General features: G+C 62.6%; 2 protein-coding genes across 3 annotated transcripts in view; one reads left to right on the forward strand and one right to left on the reverse strand.

Annotated features, from left to right (window-relative positions):
• The window catches only part of Dhcr7 (7-dehydrocholesterol reductase), a 365,017-nt gene that overhangs the window by 106,988 nt on the left and 237,075 nt on the right, over positions 1-20,954 (reverse strand). The window lies entirely within an intron of this gene.
• Positions 1-20,954, forward strand: part of Osbpl5 (oxysterol binding protein like 5) — a 47,479-nt gene that overhangs the window by 13,447 nt on the left and 13,078 nt on the right. For both annotated transcript variants that reach the window (XM_042672577.1, XM_042672576.1), the window contains exons 2-10: positions 8,314-8,470; positions 9,522-9,604; positions 13,310-13,390; positions 13,539-13,640; positions 14,559-14,762; positions 15,962-16,046; positions 16,457-16,631; positions 16,913-17,117; positions 20,686-20,870. In XM_042672577.1, the coding sequence (XP_042528511.1) occupies positions 8,335-8,470; positions 9,522-9,604; positions 13,310-13,390; positions 13,539-13,640; positions 14,559-14,762; positions 15,962-16,046; positions 16,457-16,631; positions 16,913-17,117; positions 20,686-20,870 (1,256 nt within the window). In that variant the 5' untranslated portion in view covers positions 8,314-8,334. The remainder of the gene's footprint in view (positions 1-8,313; positions 8,471-9,521; positions 9,605-13,309; positions 13,391-13,538; positions 13,641-14,558; positions 14,763-15,961; positions 16,047-16,456; positions 16,632-16,912; positions 17,118-20,685; positions 20,871-20,954) is intronic.

Here is a 20,954-nt window from a genome sequence, read left to right on the forward strand (position 1 = left end):
GCCAGCAGGGAGCTGCAGGTTGGCCTAGGGGATGGGGCTCCGGGCCGTGGCCCTGCGAGCGGGTGGGCTGATAGAGAGTCTGGGTCACTCCTTGCTCTGGGCCTACCCAGATCCAATCCACAGGCTGCAGAGGACACGGGGTGCATGCCCCTCTCCTGAACATGGGCTGGGCAGGGGCACCAGAGCAGGGCACCAGCGGGCCTCAGTTTACCCCTCCAGCCAGTGAGGAGCAGAGGCGTTTCCCTTTGGAAGTGGATTCTTGGTTTAAATTCTGTGGCTTGAACCCAGCGTGGCCCCAGAGCACTTCCGGTTCCTGGCCGTGTGTGCTGTGGGGGAGGTCACCGGGCCTTCTTGTGGCTCCATTCTGGTTTCCAGGGGCCAGCTGCTGGGGGAAGGGCGTGGCGGCGTGGCCTGGCTCCCAGAGCTGGCCGGGCTACACGCTGTGAGTTCTCACATGTTGGCCAGTGTTTGAAACCCGCCCAGCTTGTCTGTCTGCACGGAAGCCTCCATGAACTGGCTCCTATGGCTTGGCCCAGGGCTTTGTGGATGAGCTGGAGACTAGGAGAGCCAGCCTCTGTTCCGGCCAAAGGCAGGAAGAGGCTGAGGTTCCAGCTCGGGTACCCGGCAGAGGGATGAATCTGGCTTTCTATTAATGTAGACCTGCCACCCACTGGGTGTCACTCAGCTGCGTTAAGAAGGGGGGGGGGGAGGTCTGCCTCAGTGTACTGACTTAAATATCGTATGTCTCACACACACACACACCCTCACCGAAACACCCAGAATAATGCTGGGCTAAGTATCTGGGCATACAGGGCGTGGTCAGGTTGACACGGGAACCAGCCAGCATACCAGGTGAGCTGCAGAGCCCGCCTCCCCTTGCTCCTGTCACCCTGGGTGGCTTGTCTACCCTCTCTGTGCTTCTGATGAAAATAATGTCCGAGGGGAGAGGAAGGGAGGTTCGCCCGCTGTGACACCTGGATTCAGCTTTATCTCGTGCTGGGTGGTTTCTGGCACTGGGGTCACTTCTGCTCCTGTGTGGGGCTCTGTGCAAGCGTTGGTCAGACCCCCAGGGTCCATCGGGCCATGCTCTGTCCTCTTCCCTGCCTTTGGTGACCCGAGAGTGTCTGTCTCCATGAGGGGGGTGGGGGGGCGCTCACCTCACCTTGCTCCTTCGGCACCGGCCGGCCTGACCTTGCTGCACCCCAGATCAGCTGCCACCCCTGGCATGATCCCAAGGTGGCTGGAATGGAGGGACAGGCAGAGAGGTTCTTCGTGTCCCCTTGCTGGACACAAGGCTTGCCCCGCAGGACCGGGGCTGGCGCATGCCCATGGGGAGGGGCTCCGACCCCAGCCTGCCCAGGGGCACGCCGGAGCATCAGGGCTCCTCCTGACTGAGCAGACCCAGGGAGCCCGGCCCCAGCCGTCCAGGGCCCCTCAGGAGGGCAGGCCTGGGCACGGCCTGTGGCAGGCCCGCCCTGCCCATGTGCACACCTGGGAGCACCTGAGGCACCGGGGCTGACTGAGCTGTGTGTGCCTCTCTGGGGCACACCTTCCCGGGTCTGCCCTGCCTGGCCACCCAGCACCGGATGGAGGGACCCCTCAGGGGAGGGTGGCCACCCACGGGGAGGGGGCGGCCCAGGAGAGCAAGGCCATGGGCCTTGGGAATCAGCAGTGGCCTGCCACCCCCTCTCCATGCCACTGGGGCCCGGGGTCTCTCTGCTGAGGGGGCAGAGAGAGGGTCAGAGAGAGAAGGGGGAGAAAGTTAGGGAGGTGGGGAGGGAGAAGAGGGAGAAGGGAAAGAAGTACACAGAGAGGCAGAAGTGGCCTCGCCCACCGCTCACGCTGCTCGGTCTGTTCCAGCCTCGTGGTGATGGGGCCACGCTAGCGACCACCTACGTCAGGACCGGCGAGCGGCTGGACCGGCAAGGCTGCCGCGAGCCCAGTTGATGTCTCCCGGCTTTCCCATGGAGTGGCCAGGCGGCAGCCGCCTCTCCATCAGTGCCAGGACCAGGGAAGAACGGTCCCACTGAGGATGACACCTGCCCTGGGAGAGGGAGCCCACTGGGGTGTCCCAGCAGTGCTGGCACCTCTGGGAGCCCCCCCCCCCCATGCTTTTGGTGCAGGGGCCAGTCATGGCACAAAGGCCGAGCATGTGAGCTGGAGCCCAGGATCCTCTACGTTTGCCTGGGGAAGGTGGTCATCTCTTTTCAGCTGGAAAAGACAAAGCAGGCTCTGAGCAGGACAGGGTGGGGACATCCTGCCCGGGGACCACTTCCAGGAAGTGCTCTCCCACTTCCGGGAAAGTGGGCAGTGGATGGCCAGCCACGGTGCTAAGGAGAGTGTAGAGGGAGAAGTCGGCCTGGGGTGCTCAGGAGGCCGGGTGGATGCGTGCCAGGGACAGGCTGGGCTGGCTGGGCCCACGGGCATGTGACAGCTGAGTCAGCCTGGAGGGAATGGAGGCCGAGCCCACGCTGTCCCCTGGGCAGGGCAGGCCCCTTCCTGCCCTCCTGGGTGCCGCTATCCACTAGCCATGTCTGGGAAATGTCTTCTTCCTCCTGACCCCAGCATCTCCACCCAGATAAGATGGAGCTTGGTGGAAGGCTCAGGGGCTTCATGGGTCATCAGCAGAGAGGCTGCCGCTGCCCGGAGGCTGCTCAGGCTGCCCCGTGTGGGCCCCAGTGGCCAGTCCGCCCTGGAGAGAGCAGCCTGGCACGTTCGTGGTTTCTCGTGCTGGCGTTCGCTCAGGTAGGGCAGCTGGTGCCAGACTGAGCTGTTGTGCCCTCTCTGTGTTTGGCCGATGCTTTTCCCCAAAGCAGAGACCCCGTGGCTGCTGACTGGCGACCTTAGCAAGGATTTGGAAAGCGCAGTGCTGGCACAATGGCTGCCCTCCGAAGCTGCTGTCCCTTAAAGGGACGGCCACGGTCCCCCGATTGGTCAGGTGTGCAAAGGCTGTTCTGCCACCTCTCCCCTCAGTGTGTGATTTGGGGGCCTTTAATGAATGCAGGTTGAAGCCTGCAGCCCCGCACAGGCCTGATGCTGGAGGCACCTACCAATGGAGAGTGAGAAAGAGCGAGTGAGCGCGCGCGCGCGCGCGAGAGAGAGAGAGAGAGAGAGAGAGAGAGAGAGAGAGAGAGAGAGAGAGCACGCGAGCGCGCGCGCGGGAGCACCCTCCTCCCCCAGGATGGGGACATAAACCTGGCACACTGACGTCACTGCCCCCTCCCCCAGGCTCCCCCAGGCCGCGTGCATCCCCGGCCCACTCCTTACAGGCCGCGTGCATCCCCGGCCCACTCCTTACAGGCCGGGGAGGAATGTGGCCAGTGGGGGTCACGTGACCCTCCCTCGTGCTCCCCGTGGTGCCCAGGCCTCGGCAGGGTGACCGGAAAGAATTTGATCAGAATTGTCCTCTCCACTTGAGCCCACGCAGGTGGGAGGCGCAGGAAGCTGGAGACTTTGCTTCCCCGGAGGCCGGGCCTCTCCCACGGGGAGCCTCCCAGAGGCCAAGCTGGGCCAGCCTCAGATAAAGATTGCAGGGGCCCTGATAAATCCTGCCTGACCTTTCCCCACAAGGCTTCCATTGTTATTGCTGTGGCCCAGGGGGAGGCCGGTGGGAGGGACCATTGCTGGGAATGCAGCTTAGGGTGCGCTGGTCCTGGGCAGGGCCTCCTGTGGAGGCTTCATGCCTACTTGCCAGATCTCGATGCCAATCAGCTGGCCTGAGCCTGGGAGCAGGGAGCTGCTTGTCCTCAGATATGGGCTGGCCAGGCAAGGGGCAGGCCTGCATTACCCCCCCTCCACACACACACACACACACACACACACACACACACACACACACACACACCACCACATTACCCCCCCCCACACACACATACCCCGCCACATTACCCCCCCACACACCGCCCCATTACCCCCCCTCCACACACACATACCCCGCCACATTACCCCCCCTCCACACACACACATACACACACCGCCACATTACCCCCCCCACACACACTGCCACATTACCCCCCCCACACACACCGCCACATTACCCCCCCACACCGCCCCATTACCCCCCCTCCACACACACACATACACCGCCGCCACATTACCCCCCCCCACACTGCCACATTACCCCCCTACACACACACACTGCCACATTACCCCCCTACACACACACACTGCCACATTACCCCCCTCCACACACACACACACCGCCACATTACCCCCCCTCCACACACACACACACACACACACACACACACACACAAACTGCCACATTACCCCCCCTACACACACACTGCCACATTACCCCCCTTCCACACACACACACACACACACACTGCCACATTACCCCCCCCTCCACACACACACACACACACCCCAATGCGGAGAGAGGCTTCCATGCCTCCTGGGAGGAGGGGGGCAGGGCCAAGCCCACAGAGTTAGAGCAGACAGGCCCTTGTTCTGCCCCTTCCCACCTCCCAGGTTGTCTGTGACCCCCAGCTGGACAGAAGGGAAGGGTGTCCTGCAGGCAGGAGGAGGGAGTCAAACAGTAGCTTCTGGGCATGGCTGGCATCCACAGGTCAGCTTAACCTGGCCCCACTGCCTCCAGCTAGTCCACCAATGGGAGCCTGAATGTCATCTGTATAGGGCAGAGAAGGGCTCAGGGTGCCAGGTGTGGGCCGTGTCCCTGCAGGGGGCGCCCTGCCACAGAAGGCCCAGGCCCCCCAGGGACCAAAGGGATGGTGCTGCTCTCCCCCTCTGGAGGAGGGTGGGGCCTGCAGGGGAGGGGCGGGGCCCAAGGCCCTGGAGCCCTGAGAGCCCAGGGGGAGAGGCGGAGGGCTGAGGGCCTAGGAGGGGTAGAGGAGGTGGACTGGGCATGCTACAGCTCCTCTGTACCTTCCATTCCCCGTCCCCCATCCTGTGCCCCCTGCTGCTGCCCGATGACCCTGCCAGGCCTCCCAGTACCCCCCAACCCTGCAAGCCCTAGCACGCCTCAGACCTCTACGCACCGCTGCACTCAGCAGCTCTCTCCATCCGAAGCCGGGTCCCCAGTGCCCCTTGCCAAAGGTTGGTGCCCGCCTCTCCCTCCTGTGAACTCTGGCTGTGGACGAAGTAGAGACAGCCCTGGCAGCGCTGGCAGGGAGGCAGCTACGTGGGGTCTAGCCATGAGGCAGAACGTGGACTTTGGGACAGGCCCCGCATTCCTCTAAGCTCCCTCCCAGGCCCCAGCGGGTCCTGGCCTGTCGTTGGCCTTCAGGATCACAGGTCGCGGTGAGCACAGGTGGCACTGAGCTAGACTGGGGAAGGGCTTCCGCCGTTGTGAGTGAAGGGCCGGGCTCAGGGGACTTTCGGGGACTGGGGGCTGGCATGTGGCTTTGCTGGCTTTGGGCACAGCATGGTGACAACCACCCTCACGGTGGCGTTAGGCCCTCAGAAGCCAGGGCCTGCGGTGGCCGGAGGCCAGGCCCCAGGGCTTTTGGGCGGGTGGTACGGGCAGAGGTGGGCAGTGCGGCCTGCTGTGGTGCCAGTGTTGAGTGGCCGGCAGCCAGCCTCCTTGCCCATGCTTTCTCCTCTCTCCCGTTCCCCATCCTCTTTTCCTCCTCCCGGGTCCCCTTCCCTCCTCTGTTCTGCCCTTCCCCTTAAGCGTGGGCTCCCACTGGAGTGAGGCTTAAACACCCATCAGCCTTCAACTCCCAGGGGCAGAGGAGGGCAGGGGCCCACCGGGCTCCATTCCCAGCTGGCAGCCCCGGGGTCCACAGGCCCCTCCAGCACAAGACACTGCCTCCCACCTCATCCTGGCCGCACCAGGGGCTTCACCAAGAGAGGTCCGGAGACGTAGATCAGTGGTGTGTAAGGCCTCGGGTTCAATTCCTAGCACCACTGAAGGGGAAGGATTGCCTGGGAGGGCACCCAGGAGCCCCGGAGCTGTGTGGGGAATTTGCAGTGTACGGCAGCCCTGGGGGACACGCCTCCTCCAAAGCTTGGGCTGTGACTGGACCAGCCCCTGGGCGAGCGGCACTGGCAGGGCAGGGCAGTGCAGCCCGTCAGGGCACGGGACCGGCATTGTCACCCGCCAGTGTGGCTGGACCTGCATGGGTGAGGTGGGGGCCGCCCAGGACCAGGGTCATGATGGGAAGGGATGCGCCACTGTGAACGCCCGTCCCTGTCCCGGTCCTGTGTGGCACCGCCAGCCACTGCCTACAGCGCCGTCCAACTCAGGCAGGAGGAAGGGCGGAGAAGCCTCTGCGCCACCGACTTTAGCAGCTGTGACCCCAATGCTGGGTGGTGAGAGGAGTCTGGGGACCCTGCTGGCCTGCAGCTGGGTGGGGGGTGGGTGGAGGGGTGGATAGACGGGTAGATAGGTGGGTGGGTGGAGAACACAAGTGAACGGATGGAAGGGAGAGAGGGAGGGGAGGCAGCACAGTGTCCACGTGAGTGAATGACAGAACTCGCAGTAAGGAGCCTGGGACCGCCTGACCCCGCAGAGAAGGCTCTGGATGGGCTCTGAGGAGAAAGGCAGCCAGGTGACCGGCGGCCAGGCTGGGTCTTGAGCCATCCCGGAGCTGGGCAGGGAGAAGCCCTCTGCCCGCCCGAGCCCGCTGGGAGGGAGCCACCATGACTACCACGCCACCTGGTGGCCCTCGCTGCCTGAGACCTCCAAGGCCAGAGCGGACCCACACACCCTGGCCATCCCGCGCCGGGGACGGGGACGGGTGGGGACGGGGGACGGGTGGGGGGTGGGGGAGTAAACCTGGGCTGGGCATGTGAGTGAGCAGGGCCTGGGCTGTGGGCAGGAGCCCCTAGATCCACTGACACCCCAGGCACTCTGCCCACTTTTTAAAAAAATGTTGCTGTTATTACAAAGGTGAGGTACAGAGGGTGACAGTTACGTAGGTCAGGTGGAGAGGACCTTTCCTTTGGCCAGCATCGCCCTTCCCTCGCTCTCTCCCAGTTTTTCCCTCCCATTCTCACCAGTTCATTTTCAGCATGTTGTCCAGTGGCCATGATCACTCTTGAAGCCCCACCCAGCCTCCAGAGCCAGCAGGAGAGGCTGGGGGGGGGGGGAGGGCGGCCAGGGCCATCAGAGGAAGCGGGGCCTTTGTTCTTTGCCCTGCTCTGAGCTACTAGTCAGCCGGGAGGCTGGAGCTCCACCCCCACCCAGAAAGGTGGGCCAGGGGGAATTCCCCATAGGTTGGTAGGTCGATAGGTGTTCGAGGGGTTCATGGTGGGAGCAGACACAGGACAGGGAGCCAGGGCCTTCAGTCCCCCCAGCACCTCGGTGTCCATAGCCAGGCCTGCCATTCTCAGGGTCAGGATTCTGCCACCTGGAGGATGGGCAAGCCGGGTGGGTCCAGTGCCCTCAACTGGGACTGCCGGAGCAGGACTATGAGGGTCTGGGGAATGCTCTGCGTGCAGATCTGCCCGGCAGGAGGCAGGAGCAGGGTGTGCAGGGCCGTCCCACGCTGCTCCATCCCTTTGTACCCCAAGGCTGCTTCCTGCCACCTCGTGCCACACTGCACTACAATGCAGGAGCCCAGCATCTGGGGCTGGATGTGAACCAAGTGCACCTGGCTTGAGCATTCCTGAGTCTTCTCATTACGTGCCGTGACCAGGCACTGGTGGCTCACACCTGCAATCTTAGCTATTCAGGAGACTGAAACCGAGGATTACAGTTTAAAACCAACCCAGGCAGGAAGTTCATCTCCAATTAACCACCAAAAAGCTGGAAGTGGAGCTGTGGCTCAAGCGGTAAAGCACCAGCGTTGAGCCCACAAGCTCAGGGACAGTGCCCAGGCCCTGAGTTCAAGCCCACAGCACTTGGGCAGGGGTCAGGGGTGAGGGTGAGAGGGATCTTGAGGTGAGGGGCAGATCAGGCCTGGAGAGCCCAGTCTGCTGTCAGCGTCTCCTGGGGCACTGTGCGGCCACCGGCTCTTTCCTCTGCTCTCTGCATGCACCTGCTGTTGGCCATGTCTGCACCATGGCTGTCTCCCACCATGAAATGCCAATGCCAGGAGGGAGTCTAACAGGCCAGTGCAGCCGGTAGTCCCCCGGGTCCACCGGAGTGTCCCGCAGACCCAGCCGTCTGCTGGGTCCTGGGCCAGGCCGGGTCTCTGGTCCCCATCCGCACTGGCTTCGTGGCTTTCCCGGCTGGCTGGCCCCTGCCTGCTCAGGCCTCCTCCGGGGTCTTGGACGTCTCTGGGGTCCCACTTGTCTCCACCTCATTCCTGGCCCAATTCCTGGGCTGGTTGGGGCCGCCGCCAGCACGGGGCTGTGTCCCGCCAGCCCTGGGCCTGACCCTGCTCTCTCTCTCCCTCTTTCCAGAGGGCCCCGAGCACCCACGCCATGAAGGAAGAGGCCTTCCTCCCGCGTCGTTTCTCGCTGTGTCCTCCTACCTCCACCCCGCAGAAGACAGACCCCCGGAAACTCACACGGCACCTGCTCTTGGGCTGTGAGAATGAACTCGGCCCCGTCAGCCCAGGTCAGTGCTGGGCCCTCCTGGGTCCGCAGCCGCTGGGTGGCCTGCCTGAGCCCCACCTGCTCTGTGGGGCCCCACACTGGAGACTGGGTTGAGTGGACGAAAGGTTCACCATGCCTTAAAATGCTGGGTAGACCGGGTACCGGTGGCTCACGCCTGTCATCCTAGCTCCTCAGGAGGCTGAGATCTGAGGATCAGGGTTCAAAGACAGCCAGCCAGGAAAGTCAGACTCTTATCTCCAATTAACCAGCAAAAAGCTGGAAGTGGAGCTGTGGCTCACATGGTAGAGCGCTAGCAGGTAGAGCAGTCAGCACCAGCCTCTGCTCCGAGTCCTCCCGGCCGTCTGCTGCACTGCCCCTGGCCGCCGGGCAGCCGGCGTCCCTGCTGACCCCCACTGAGGCCAGGGCAGGGGCACGGATTCCGGGCTTGGTTTTAGGGTTTGGCAGCAGCCGCCAGGCCAGGAAGTGGAATTTCACGCGCTGGATGGCCTTGGGCAGAGCCATTTCCTCAAGTCACCAGCTCCTGGTCCCTCCCTGTGCTGCAGGGAGGGGTCCCCAGAGCCCCCCGTCCCCGCTAGCTCTGTGGGTGTCAGTCCTTTCTGCCCACCTGTGCCCAGCCTGTGATGTGCAGGGCATCAACCCAGGCCGTACCATTGCTACTTGGTGCATGGTCCACCAGCCACAGGAAGTGGCCAGCTCCTTCCTGTGGGCCTTGAGTGTGCGGAGCAAGGTGTGGCCACTTCCCCAGCTCAGATCGACCCCCCTTCCCCCCAGCACTCAGGGCAGTGGCCTCCAGACCCTGAGCCCAGGGTGCCCCAAGCCTGGGCACTGCCTTCCTCAGAGACCCAAATCACACATCATCACCCATTTGCAGCCAGCTCCCCAGCTTCCTCCCCCTGGCTCGGGGTCCCTCCCAGGGCTGGGGCTTGCCACCGCCACCCCTCTCCAAGGGCAGTGCCACTGCTCGCTGGTGGCTTCCTGCCCCTCCCAGGCCTGCTTGGGTGCCTCCTGCTGAGGAGCCTGGTCCACCTGCTCACCCGGCCGCTCTCTTGCAGGAAAGGACATGGACTCCAATGGTGTGTCACCATCAGGGGATGAAGAGCCCCTGACCCCGGGCTCCGTCACAAAGCCACCACCGGTAAGACCCAGGACAGGGAGCCTGGCCAGGGGCAGCCAAGCCCATCCTGCCCTGCTGGGCCCAGGGAAGAGCGTCTCCGCTGTTCATAACCCAGCAGAGCGGGGAAGGGACGTGGGCCGCTGGGGGAGCGCGGGGGCCCGTGGGAGAGCGGCTCCCGACACAGGCTGCACCCAGACTGCTGTGCGCTGTTCCACCGGCCGTGTGCTCTCTCCAGGACACTGAGTTCTAGAGCCTGGGCTTGGCGGGCCTTGGGGCCGTCACCCTTTCTTCCCCAGAGGGTCTCCGTGCCATGGCTCCAGGCGCTGGCTGACGCTGGTGGTCCTGAGCCAAGGACAGTGGAGTTGGAGATAGCCCTGGCCTCTGTTACCTCACCCGTCAGGGGGAGTTCATGATCCCTCTCCGTGTGTGTGTGTGTGTGTGTGTGTGCGTGCGTGCGTGCGTGCGTGCGTGCGTGCGTGCGTGCGTGCGTGTGTGTGTGTGTGTGTGTGTGTGTGTATGCGCATGCGCGCGCCAGTCCAGGCTTAAACTTAGCCTTGGCTCTACCATTTGAGCCACAGCCCCACTTCCAGCCTTTTGCTGGTTAATTGGATGTAAGAGTCTCACAGTCTTCCTGGGTTGGCTTTGAACCTCAATCCTCAGATCTCAGCCTCTTTTTTTTTTAATATAAGGAATTTTATTTATTTGTTTTTTTGGTTTTTTGTTTGTTTGTTTTTTGCCAGTCATGGGGCCTGAGCTCTGGGCCTGGGCGCTGTCCCTCAGCTCTTCAGCTCAAGGCCAGCGCTCTACCACTTGAGCCACAGCGCCACTTCCGGCTTCTTTTTTTCCTGCTTACGTGGTGCTGAGGAATCGAACCCAGGGCCTCGAGCATGCAAGGCAAGTGCTCTACCACTGAGCCACCTTCCCAGCCCCAGATCTCAGCCTCTTGAGTAGCCAGGATTACAGGTGTGCGCCAAGGCACTGGCATCTTGACCAACCTCTAAGGCACAGCAGGGGGTGCCATTGTGGTGCTGTGCATCTCTACCTCCACCTCCTGAACTTCCTCCTTTTCCACTAACCCTGACTCCCCACAGACCCGACTCCCCACAGCCCCCGACTCCCCACAGACCCGACTCCCCACAGCCCCCGACTCCCCACAGCCCCGACTCCCCACAGACCCGACTCCCCACAGACCCGACTCCCCACAGCCCCGACTCCCCCACAGCCCCCACTCCTCACAGCCCCCAACTCCCCCACAGCCCCCAACTCCCCCACAGCCCCGACTCCCCCACAGCCCTGACTCCCCCACAGCCCCGACTCCCCCACAGCCCCGACTCCCCCACAGCCCTGACTCCCCCACAGCCCCCACTCCCCCACAGCCCCGACTCCCCCACAGCCCCCACTCCTCACAGCCCCCAACTCCCCCACAGCCCCCAACTCCCCCACAGCCCCCGACTCCCCCACAGCCCCCGACTCCCCCACAGCCCCCACTCCCCCACAGCCCCCACTCCTCACAGCCCCGACTCCCCCACAGCCCCCGACTCCCCCACAGCCCCCGACTCCCCCACAGCCCCCGACTCCCCCACAGCCCCCACTCCCCCACAGCCCCGACTCCCCCACAGCCCCCAACTCCCCCACAGCCCCCACTCCTCACAGCCCCCAACTCCCCCACAGCCCCCGACTCCCCCACAGCCCCCGACTCCCCCACAGCCCCCACTCCTCACAGCCCCCAACTCCCCCACAGCCCCCGACTCCCCCACAGCCCCCGACTCCCCCACAGCCCCCACTCCTCACAGCCCCCAACTCCCCCACAGCCCCCGACTCCCCCACAGCCCCCGACTCCCCCACAGCCCCCGACTCCCCCACAGCCCCGACTCCCCCACAGCCCCCACTCCCCCACAGTCCCCGACTCCCCCACAGCCCCGACTCCCCCACAGCCCCGACTCCCCCACAGCCCCCGACTCCCCCACAGCCCCGACTCCCCCACAGCCCCCACTCCTCACAGCCCCGACTCCCCCACAGCCCCGACTCCCCCACAGCCCTCACTCCTCACAGCCCCCACTCCCCCACAGCCCCCACTCCTCACAGCCCCCGACTCCCCACAGCCCCCAACTCCCCGCAGCCCTGACTCCCCCACAGCCCCCACTCCTCACAGCCCCGACTCCCCCACAGCCCCCACAGCCCCCACTCCCCCACAGCCCCCGACTCCCCCACAGCCCCCAACTCCCCCACAGCCCCCACTCCTCACAGCCCCGACTCCCCCACAGCCCCCAGCTCCCCCACAGCCCCCAACTCCCCACAGCCCCCAACTTCCCCACAGCCCCCACTCCTCACAGCCCCGACTCCCCACAGCCCCCACTCCCCCACAGCCCCCAACTCCCCCACAGCCCCGACTCCCCCACAGCCCCCACTCCCCCACAGCCCCCAACTCCCCCACAGCCCCCAACTCCCCCACAGCCCCCACTCCTCACAGCCCCGACTCCCCACAGCCCCCACTCCCCCACAGCCCTGACTCCCCCACAGCCCCCACACCCCCACAGCCCCCACTCCCCCACAGCCCCCACACCCCAGCCCACTTTCTGTTTGTTTTGTGGCTTGTGGGTCTTGATCTCTGGGCCTGGGTGCTGTCCCTGAGCTCTTCAGCTAAAGGCAAGAGCGCTCTACCACTTGAGCTTTTTCTGTGTATGCGGTACTGAGGAATCGAACCCATGGCTTCATGCACACCTATTTTGTTTTCTGAAGTTAGCATAGCGGTCCTGGAGAGACGCCCCAGAGGCCCCACACTGCAGTGTGGTTTGCATCTCCTGGCACTTATCACCCATCTGCAGCTCCCTTTTGGGGAGCATCTCTTCAGGCCCTCCTCCAGCTTTTGGTTGAGTTGTCTTTCTGTTGCTGTTTTGTCAGGGTTCTTTATATATTCTGAATCCAGGACCAGGATCAGGTCCAGCCGTTCTCAACTCCATTTTGCCAGTTATTTCTGTAGGGAGCAAGGTTCCTGAGAGGCTGGAGCGCCCCTCTTCCCCGGGGTCCTGCAGGTGGGCTGGGTGCTCAACGCAGGGCGGGGCGGGGCGGGGCGGGGCGGGGCGGGCGCCGGGAGCCCCCGGGAGAGGACACCAGGCCGTCTGCTGGCCGTCGTCCCTCAGAGGGCAGCCCCGTGGCCACAGTCCTCACTCAGCTCTGGCTCCTGTTACCAGTTCCTTCAGCCCTAAGACCCCTCGCAGGTGAAGCCCCAGGCCCTCCCTCCCCGGCCCCTTCATGTGATCTGGAATGTTCTAATTGACGACTCTCAAGGGTGGCCTCCACTCCAGCAAGGCTTCATGGGGGCTATGTGACCTTGGGCAAGCATCTAAACCTCTCTGTGTAATAGTGGTCTCCTCTACAGACTAACGACGGCCTGTGCTGTGGCAGCTAACGAGCTCTGGGCCACGTCGGCCACTTCTCCCCCTCCCCCTGGCCTTGTCCCATCCTCCCTCCTGACCAGACACTGCCTGCTCACGTGACCAGTGCCAGGCCAAGCCTGGCAGGTGCAGCGGGGTGACGCTGAGTGGCTCAGGGCCCCTCTACCTCGGCCTCGGCTGCCCCACGCCCCCTGCTGCCCCGCGCCCCCTCCCACGGCACGCGGGAAGGGCGGGCAGCACAGGGCAGCGGGCGGGGCAGCACTTTCTGCTGCCTCCTTGGTCTCCAGCAGGCCCCAGGCGGTGCCACAACCTACGCCCCCCTCTCCTGCAGGCGGAGCACAGGGTGCACACCGGGTCTCACAAGGAGTGTGTGTCCCCGACAGCCAGGGTCTCCAAGAAGGAGGTCCTCAAGGTGAGCCCCCGGATGGGCGGGTCCACGGCCGTGTTGGGTGGCTGCCCCCCTCCACCCCCCCCCCCGCCTCTCCTCTCGCTGACCGGGTGATGGGAGGATTTGGGGTCGCTGGGGGCTCCTGTAACCCGGGCCCGCACCCCCGATGCAGGCGCAGAAAGAGAGCTACCGGCAGGAGAAGAAGAGAGCTACAAAGCAGCTGTTCAGCGCCCTGACCGACCGCAGCGTGGTCATCATGGCCGACAGCCTGAAGGTACGGGCGCTGCCGGGGGCTTGTCGCGGCAAGCCCGTCAGTGTCCTGGGGCTTGTGGTGACAGGTGGCCTCAGTACAAAATCCACCCCTCCCAAGGCTCTGCTGCTCCCGCGGGCGTCTGCCGCCCCACTGCCTCTGGTCACAGGGCCGTCCACATCTGTGTCCTCCTCTCCTTGCTAGAATGTCCATCGGTGGGCGGGGCCCAAGCAGGGCCCCCCTTCCGTCCCTCCCCATTACGCCTGGGTGTCCTGGTTTCCTGGGGAAGGGGGAGGGGTCCCCTGGCTTCCCAGGGGAGGACCGAGGGTTGGAGTCAGGCCAAGTCAGCCTCTGAGCCTCAGGGTCCCTCTCTGCACAGTGGAGGTTAAAGGATCCAGCCCTTAGGGGAGCCCAGCCTCTGTGGGACCCCCTCCCTCAAAGTTGTGAAGGAAAACGTACCAAGGAAAGACACAAGATGAAATTAGACATGGCCAGTGAGCCAGACACCATGGCTCACGCCTGTAATCCCAGCCACTCAGGCGGAGATCTGAGGATCACACTGCAAGGCCAGCAGGAAAGCCTATAGGGCTTGTATCTCCAATTAACCACCAAAAAAGCTGGAAGCAAAGCTATGGCTCGAGTAGAACAACCAGCCTTGAATGAAAAAGCTAAGAAACAGCGCCCAGGCCCTGAGTTCAAGCCCCAGAACTGGCACAAAGACGAAAAATATTCTCTGAAAGGAAGTCACAGGCTGGGTGGCTCTGAGCTCTGTTTGTTCCTGGGGCTTTGAACTCATGTCCTGGTGCTCGGGGGAGTGCTAGGCCCTGCCTGGGTCACAGCAGGGGGCCCCCCGGGGAGTGGGTGTTAGGAGACCATCCCGCCTCTGACTGGAGGCTGCGTGGGCCGGCGGCTAAGGCCCCACGACCTCCCGCCCCCGTGCAGATCAGGGGCACCCTGAAAAGCTGGACAAAGCTGTGGTGCGTGCTGAAGCCGGGGGTGCTGCTCATCTACAAGACCCCCAAGGTGGGCCACTGGGTGGGCACCGTCCTGCTGCACTGCTGCCAGCTGCTCGAGCGCCCCTCCAAGAAAGACGGCTTCTGCTTCAAGCTCTTCCACCCGCTCGACCAGTCGGTCTGGGCCGTGAAGGTACCGCACACCAGGCGGGCTGGGGGAGCAGTCCATAGCGGAAGGAGGCCCCCCCCCAGGCCCACGGCCTCCATACTCCCAGTGCACGGTGGGCTGTGGGCACCTGGGGCAGAGCTGCCCAGCCAGAACTCACCCCACAGCTCAGGGAGATTCCACATCTCACACCAGTGACCAGGTTTGGCGGTTTCTTTGTTGTGCTGGTCCTGGGGCTTGAACTCAGGGCCTGGGCCCTGCCCTTGAGCTTTTGCTCATGGTTGATGCTGTAGACCACTGAAGCCACAGCTCCACTTCAGGCTTGTTGTGGTAGTTTAGTAGAGGTAAGACTTACAGACTTCACTGCCCAGGTTGGCTTCACTGCGATCCTCAGATCTCAGCTTCCTGACTAGCTAGGATTACAGGCATGAGCCACTGGTGCCCTGCCAGACGGCATTTGTAACAAAGGCCTTCCCTTGCTGATGATTAAGATCCCATTCGATGGGACTGGGAAGGTGGCTCAGTGGTAGAGCACCTGCCTTGCATGCCTGAGGCCCTGGGTTCGATTCCTCAGCACCACATAAGCAGAAAAAGCCAGAAGTGGCACCATGGCTCAAGTGGTAGAGCGCTAGCCTTGAGCTGAAGAGCTGAGGGACAACGCCCAGGCCCAGAGTTCAGGCCCCATGACTGACACACACACACACAAAAGATCCCATTCGAATAAGCCCACTGTAAGTTGCAAATACCAAACAGAACATGCATCTCACATGCCTGCCCTGCGGGGCCTCCCAGCTCGGCCTCCCTGACCTCTGACACGCACGGAACGCTGGCATCAGACCCCAGACAGTGGAATCAGCCCCCTGCCAAAACCTAGTGTCGGCTACGGCACTGCTGTCTCCTGTGACTCAGCAGACACCAGACCAAAAGCAGAAAGCAGCACGGCTCGTTGGCACACACACATCTTCCGAAAGCCTGGCTGCCCCTTGTCACACGGCCGTGGGGTGGTGGGGCCTCCGGAAGGAAGCCCGCCTGCTGCTTGCCATGCACTCGCCCCGAACGCCCTGCGCATCCCTGACACCGGGAGAACCTGGCACCCTGGACTCCATCTGCTGATGAAGCCCCGCCCGGCGGAGCCTCCGCCCGGCCCTCTTGCTGCCCTCCGGGCCTGCCTGGCGGACGCCTGACCCCGGTGGGCGCCTGACCCCAGCGGGTCTCTGCCTCTCCAGGGCCCCAAAGGCGAGAGTGTGGGCTCCATCACCCAGCCCCTGCCCAGCAGCTACCTGATCTTCAGGGCCGCCTCCGAGTCTGATGGTGAGTGCCAGCAGGGGCCCTGGCACCCCACCCTGCCTCTCCCCTCTGCAGGAGGAATCTGCAGGCCGGCCACAGGTGGAGGGCAAGCTCTGAGTGTGTGACCTGGGGCTCTCTTACTGTCCCGCCCTTAGCCTGGGCTGTCGGTGCCATGTCTTGTGAGGCTCTGGAAAGCTGCCTGAGCCTGCTCCAGGAGTCCACGGACACTTGAGGGTCCCGACCTCTGCCCTGTGCTCCCCCACACTCACACCCACACGCAAACGCACACGCGTGTGCACATGAAGCGTCCCCAGGGACCCCAGTGGGGCGGGGTGAGGGGTGGCCAGCAGGGTGGGCTCGGCTGAGGGGTGGGGTCTGTGGTGAGGACAGGGTTTGGGGAGGAAGGCCCACGCTGTTGTCCGGCCCCTCTCCAGGTCGCTGCTGGCTGGACGCCCTGGAGCTGGCCCTGCGCTGCTCCAGCCTGCCTCGACTGAGCCCCTGCGAGCAGGGCCGCGATGGGGAGCCGGGGTCGTCGCCAGATGGGTCGCCCTCCTCCCTCTGCGGGCTGCCCGCCTCCACCGCCCTCCCCCCAGATCAGGACCTGTCCCCGTGAGTGGCTGGGCAGGCAGGCGATGGTCAGCCCAAGCTGTCGCTGTAGGCGGGAGGTGGAGGGAGCCGACCACTGCGGATTCACAGCCCCTGGAGGCTACCGACTTGTCCCTCTGCTGCAGGCCCTGCTTGCTCCCGCAGAGACTGGAGGCAGTCGCTCCAAATGCTGCCACTGTGGGCTGTTGCCACAGGACAGTGTGTGAAGCCCACAGTGAGGGTCCAGACTCCCCAGTGACTGACTGGCCTTTGACTGGACACCCACAGTCCCCTCCACCTTCCAGCCTGAACGGATCTTCCCTGGAGAACCACCTGGACAACGATGCGTTCTCAGACAAGTCTGAGCGAGAGAATGCAGAGGACTCAGACACAGAGACGCAGGACCACAGCCAGAAGACCAACGAGAGTGGAAGCGACAAGGTGGAGAGTCCCGGGGCGCTGCCAAGGGGGACCACGTACGTGGAGCAGGCTCAGGAGGAGCTAGGAGAGGTGAGGGGGCAGGTCGGGTGGGTGCTGGTGAATGCACACGGGGTCTCTGCCCTGTTTCAGCGAGTGGACAGCACTGTCCTGGTGGGTGAGCACCCCTCACCATCAGGCTGTAGCCGAGTCAAGGCCTGTTCCCCAGCACAGTGTTAGGAAGGAGCTGTGATGCCTTTAGGAGCTAGAGCCTCAGGGGAGGAAGTTAGGTCATTGGGGGTGTGGCTTCAAAGGGGACTGTGGAAGGCTGGCTTCTTCCCATCTCTTGCCTCCCGTCCATGAGGTGAATGGCTTTCCCAACCACATGCTCCTGCTACGATGTGCTGCCTTGCCAGCGGTCCAAAAGCAACAGGGCCCAAGATCACAGGCTGCAACTCCTAACTCTCATCTCTTCATAAGTTGATTATCTCTGATATTTGATGTGGTAGTGGAAAGCTGACTTCACTCGCTCAAAGGATTCAGGGAGCCCGGGAGCCAGGTCCATGGGGACAGGGTTTATGGCAGGCTGCTGGGGTGCCCTGCGTGGGTGGTCAGGGTATCTTTGAATGACAGGGAACATGGTGCTCTGGGAACAGAGACCATTCATGCCTGAGCCCAAAAGACAGGGGCAGAGGTCAGTGCGGCCAAGAGGACACTGTGGTAGAGGAGAGAGCCAGGCTGAGTGGCTGCCATGAGACCCTGCGGACACTGCATGCATCTTATGAAGAGATGCAGAAGCCAGGCACCTGTGGCTCACACCTGTAATCTGAGCTACTCAGGAGGCTGAGATCTGAGGATTGTGGTTCGAAGCTAGCCCAGGCTGGAAAGTCAGGGAGACTCTTATCTCCAATCAATCACCAAAAAAAGCTGAAGTGGAGCTGTGGCTTCAGTTAGAGCCCTGAGTTCTAGCCCCAGGACTAGCACAAGAAAAGAAAGGAAGGGAGGGAGGAAGGGAGGGGGAGGGAGAGAGGAAGGAAGGAAGGAAGGGTGCACCAGTCCTTAACTAGCTAGGAGACGTGGAGGAGTAAGCTGCCTTGCCCTCGGGGTGCTGTGAAGCCGGGGCTCTAGTTAGCAGTCAGCCACTCTGGTGTGATGGTGGAAAGGAGGCAGCAACAGCTCCACAGGCTGTGCAGCCCCTGGAGTGACAGAAAAGGGGGTTTGTGTTCTTAGGGTCTCTTATTATGGCATTTTATTCCACTTTCCATTGTTATGACAAAGAACATGACAGGGGGTTCTTTACAGAGAAGAGTTTATTCAGCTCCCAGGTTTTGAAAGCTAGAAGTTCATGATCAGACAGTCGAGTGTTTGGCCTCTGGGGATGTCCCTTGAAGGTGTCATGTGTCACAAGACATCCTGGCCAGAACATGTGAATGCAAGGGAGAGATCACCTGTCAGTCAAGAACCTGCTCACTCATAAACCAGTGTCTGCCCCTTCCAGCGACCCAGGCCCCACACCACAGGGCGACATGCCCTGTCCCCACCAGAGCAGCCCTGTGCGCATCCTGCAGAGTGAGGTCCCCGCCTGACCCCCGACAGGGGAGGGGAGGCGGAGGGGGCGCAGGCCCAGCCTGGCCCAGCCCTGGTAGGGAGCTGCCAAGGTGTGGTAGAGCAGGGGAATGGGGGACTCTGGGCCAGGCTGGCATAGATTGGCTCAGGGCGTGGCTGAATGTGGATTGGCTAGGGGAAGGTGCAGGACTGAGGTGGGGCTGGCATGGATTGGTCAGGGAAAGGGGCTGGCTCAGGATGGGGCTGGCATGGATTGGTCAGGGAAAGGGGCCGGCTCAGGATGGGGCTGGCATGGATTGGTTAGAGGAAGGGCCCTGCTCAGGATGGGGCTGGCATGGATTGGTTAGAGGAAGGGCCCTGCTCAGGATGGGGCTGGCATGGATTGGTTAGAGGAAAGAGGCAGGCTCAGGATGGGGCTGGCATGGATTGGTTAGAGGAAGGGGGCGGGTTTAGGGTGGGGCTGGACCTGTATTCACCAGGTTCTGGCCAGAAGGTGGGGCTGCTGTGGGAGGAACACTAGGAGAAAGAGCTGCTGCTGGGTGCAGTCGGGACTCAGTGGGTTTGTGACATTTGGAACCCTTTTGAAGGCAGCAAGAGCCTGAGGCTAGAGGCCCCAGTTTATGTCTCTTCTTGCCCTGTGACACAAACACATGGGTCATGCTGGCCTTTGCAGGGGTGGGACGGTGTCTGCCATGCACATGGCTTTCCTTACACCAGACTTAGTCCAGATTCCTGAGGGGGAAGGTAGTACTGAGAATTGACCTCAGGACCTTAAACTCTTTTGCTTTATTTATCTATTTTAGGTAGGATCTCTAGCTTTTGCTCCAAGCCCACCTCCTATAGTGATCCTCCTACCTCTACCTTCTGGGTAGCTGGGGTTAGGGCATGCCCCACCACATCCAGAGACAAAACCATTTTAAGATTCTACTTTTGTGCCAGTGCTGAGGCTTGAACTTAGGGCTCTGAACGCCTTTTTTTTTTTTCTTTTTTGCCAGTTCTGGCACTTGAACTCAGAGCTTGGGCACTGAACTTCTTTTGCTCAGGACTAGCGCTCTACCACTTGAGCCACAGTGCCACTTCGGGTTTTTTCTGCTTATGTGGTACTGAGGAATCGAACCCAGGGCTTCATGCACGCTAAGCCAGCACTCTACCACTGAGCCACCTTCCCAGCCCAGAGCTCAAAACTCTTTCTTACCTGCCATTTTTGCTCAAGGCTAGCACTTAACCCCTTGAGCCCCAGCTCCATTTCTGGCTTCTTGCTAGTTAATTGGAGATGGGAGTCTCATGGGCTTTTCTGCCCAGGCTGGCTTTGAACTTTGATGTCCTAAGTAGCTGAGATTGCAGTCGTGTGCCATGGATGCCGGTGATAGTGTTTTTCTTTTTGATTTTTGTTTCTCTGTTTTTCAATGGAGCAGCAAGTTGTTGTTGTTGTTGGTGGTGGTGGTGGTGGTGTGTGTGCGTGTGTGTTTTGGTTGGTTGTGGGGATTAAACTCAGCTTGGGCGCTGTTCCTCAACCTCTTCAGCTCAAGGTGAGTGCCCTACTGCTTGAGCCACAGCGCCACTTCTGGCTTTTTCTGCTTGTGTGGTGCTGAGGAATTGAACCCAGGGCCTTGTGCTTATGCAAGGCGAGCACTCTACCCCTGAGCCACCTTCCCAGCCCTGGAGCCGCAAGTTCTAAGCAGCTGCCTCACCCACTAACAAATTGGGAAGATCAGCAGGTCCAAATGCCCACCTGCTCCAGGCCTCGAGGCTGGCACTGAAGTCTACAGACAGGCCCCACTGGCCAGGACCAGTCAGGCCACATGTGGACTTGGGGCAGGGGTGGGGAGTCAAGGGACCAAAGAGGGCATACGTAGGCAGGAAAGGGCTGGTGGCATCATGCCGGGCAGGGTAGGATTCCGACACAGCCAAGCCAGGCTCTTGAGGCTGCAGAGCTGGCTTAGGGGCCACAGAAGGGGGGCAGGGGATGCCACCCCACCTCCTGCCTCTCCTTCTGGGGACACTGTGCCCCCTTCCCCACCACCCTCCAGCAGCTCCAGGCACCGGCAGGGCCCTACGTTGCTCCCGGGGCCTGACGGGGGACCCTCTGCCGCAGCTAGGAGAGGCATCTCAGGTGGAGACAGTGTCAGAGGAAAACAAGAACCTGATGTGGGTGCTGCTGCGCCAGCTGCGGCCCGGCATGGACCTGTCGCGGGTGGTGCTGCCCACGTTTGTGCTGGAGCCACGCTCCTTCCTCAACAAGCTCTCCGACTACTACTACCACGCAGACCTGCTCTCCAGGTGCCCGGCGGGCGGGCGGGTAGGCGGGCGGGCGGCAGTGCACCCAGGGCGCTTCCTGGAGGCGGGCAGCCCCACTGCAGTCTG

This window comes from Dipodomys spectabilis, unplaced genomic scaffold (genome assembly GCF_019054845.1).
Source record: "Dipodomys spectabilis isolate Male_0828 unplaced genomic scaffold, ASM1905484v1 ptg000728l, whole genome shotgun sequence".
NCBI classification, from domain to species: Eukaryota; Metazoa; Chordata; class Mammalia; order Rodentia; family Heteromyidae; genus Dipodomys; species Dipodomys spectabilis.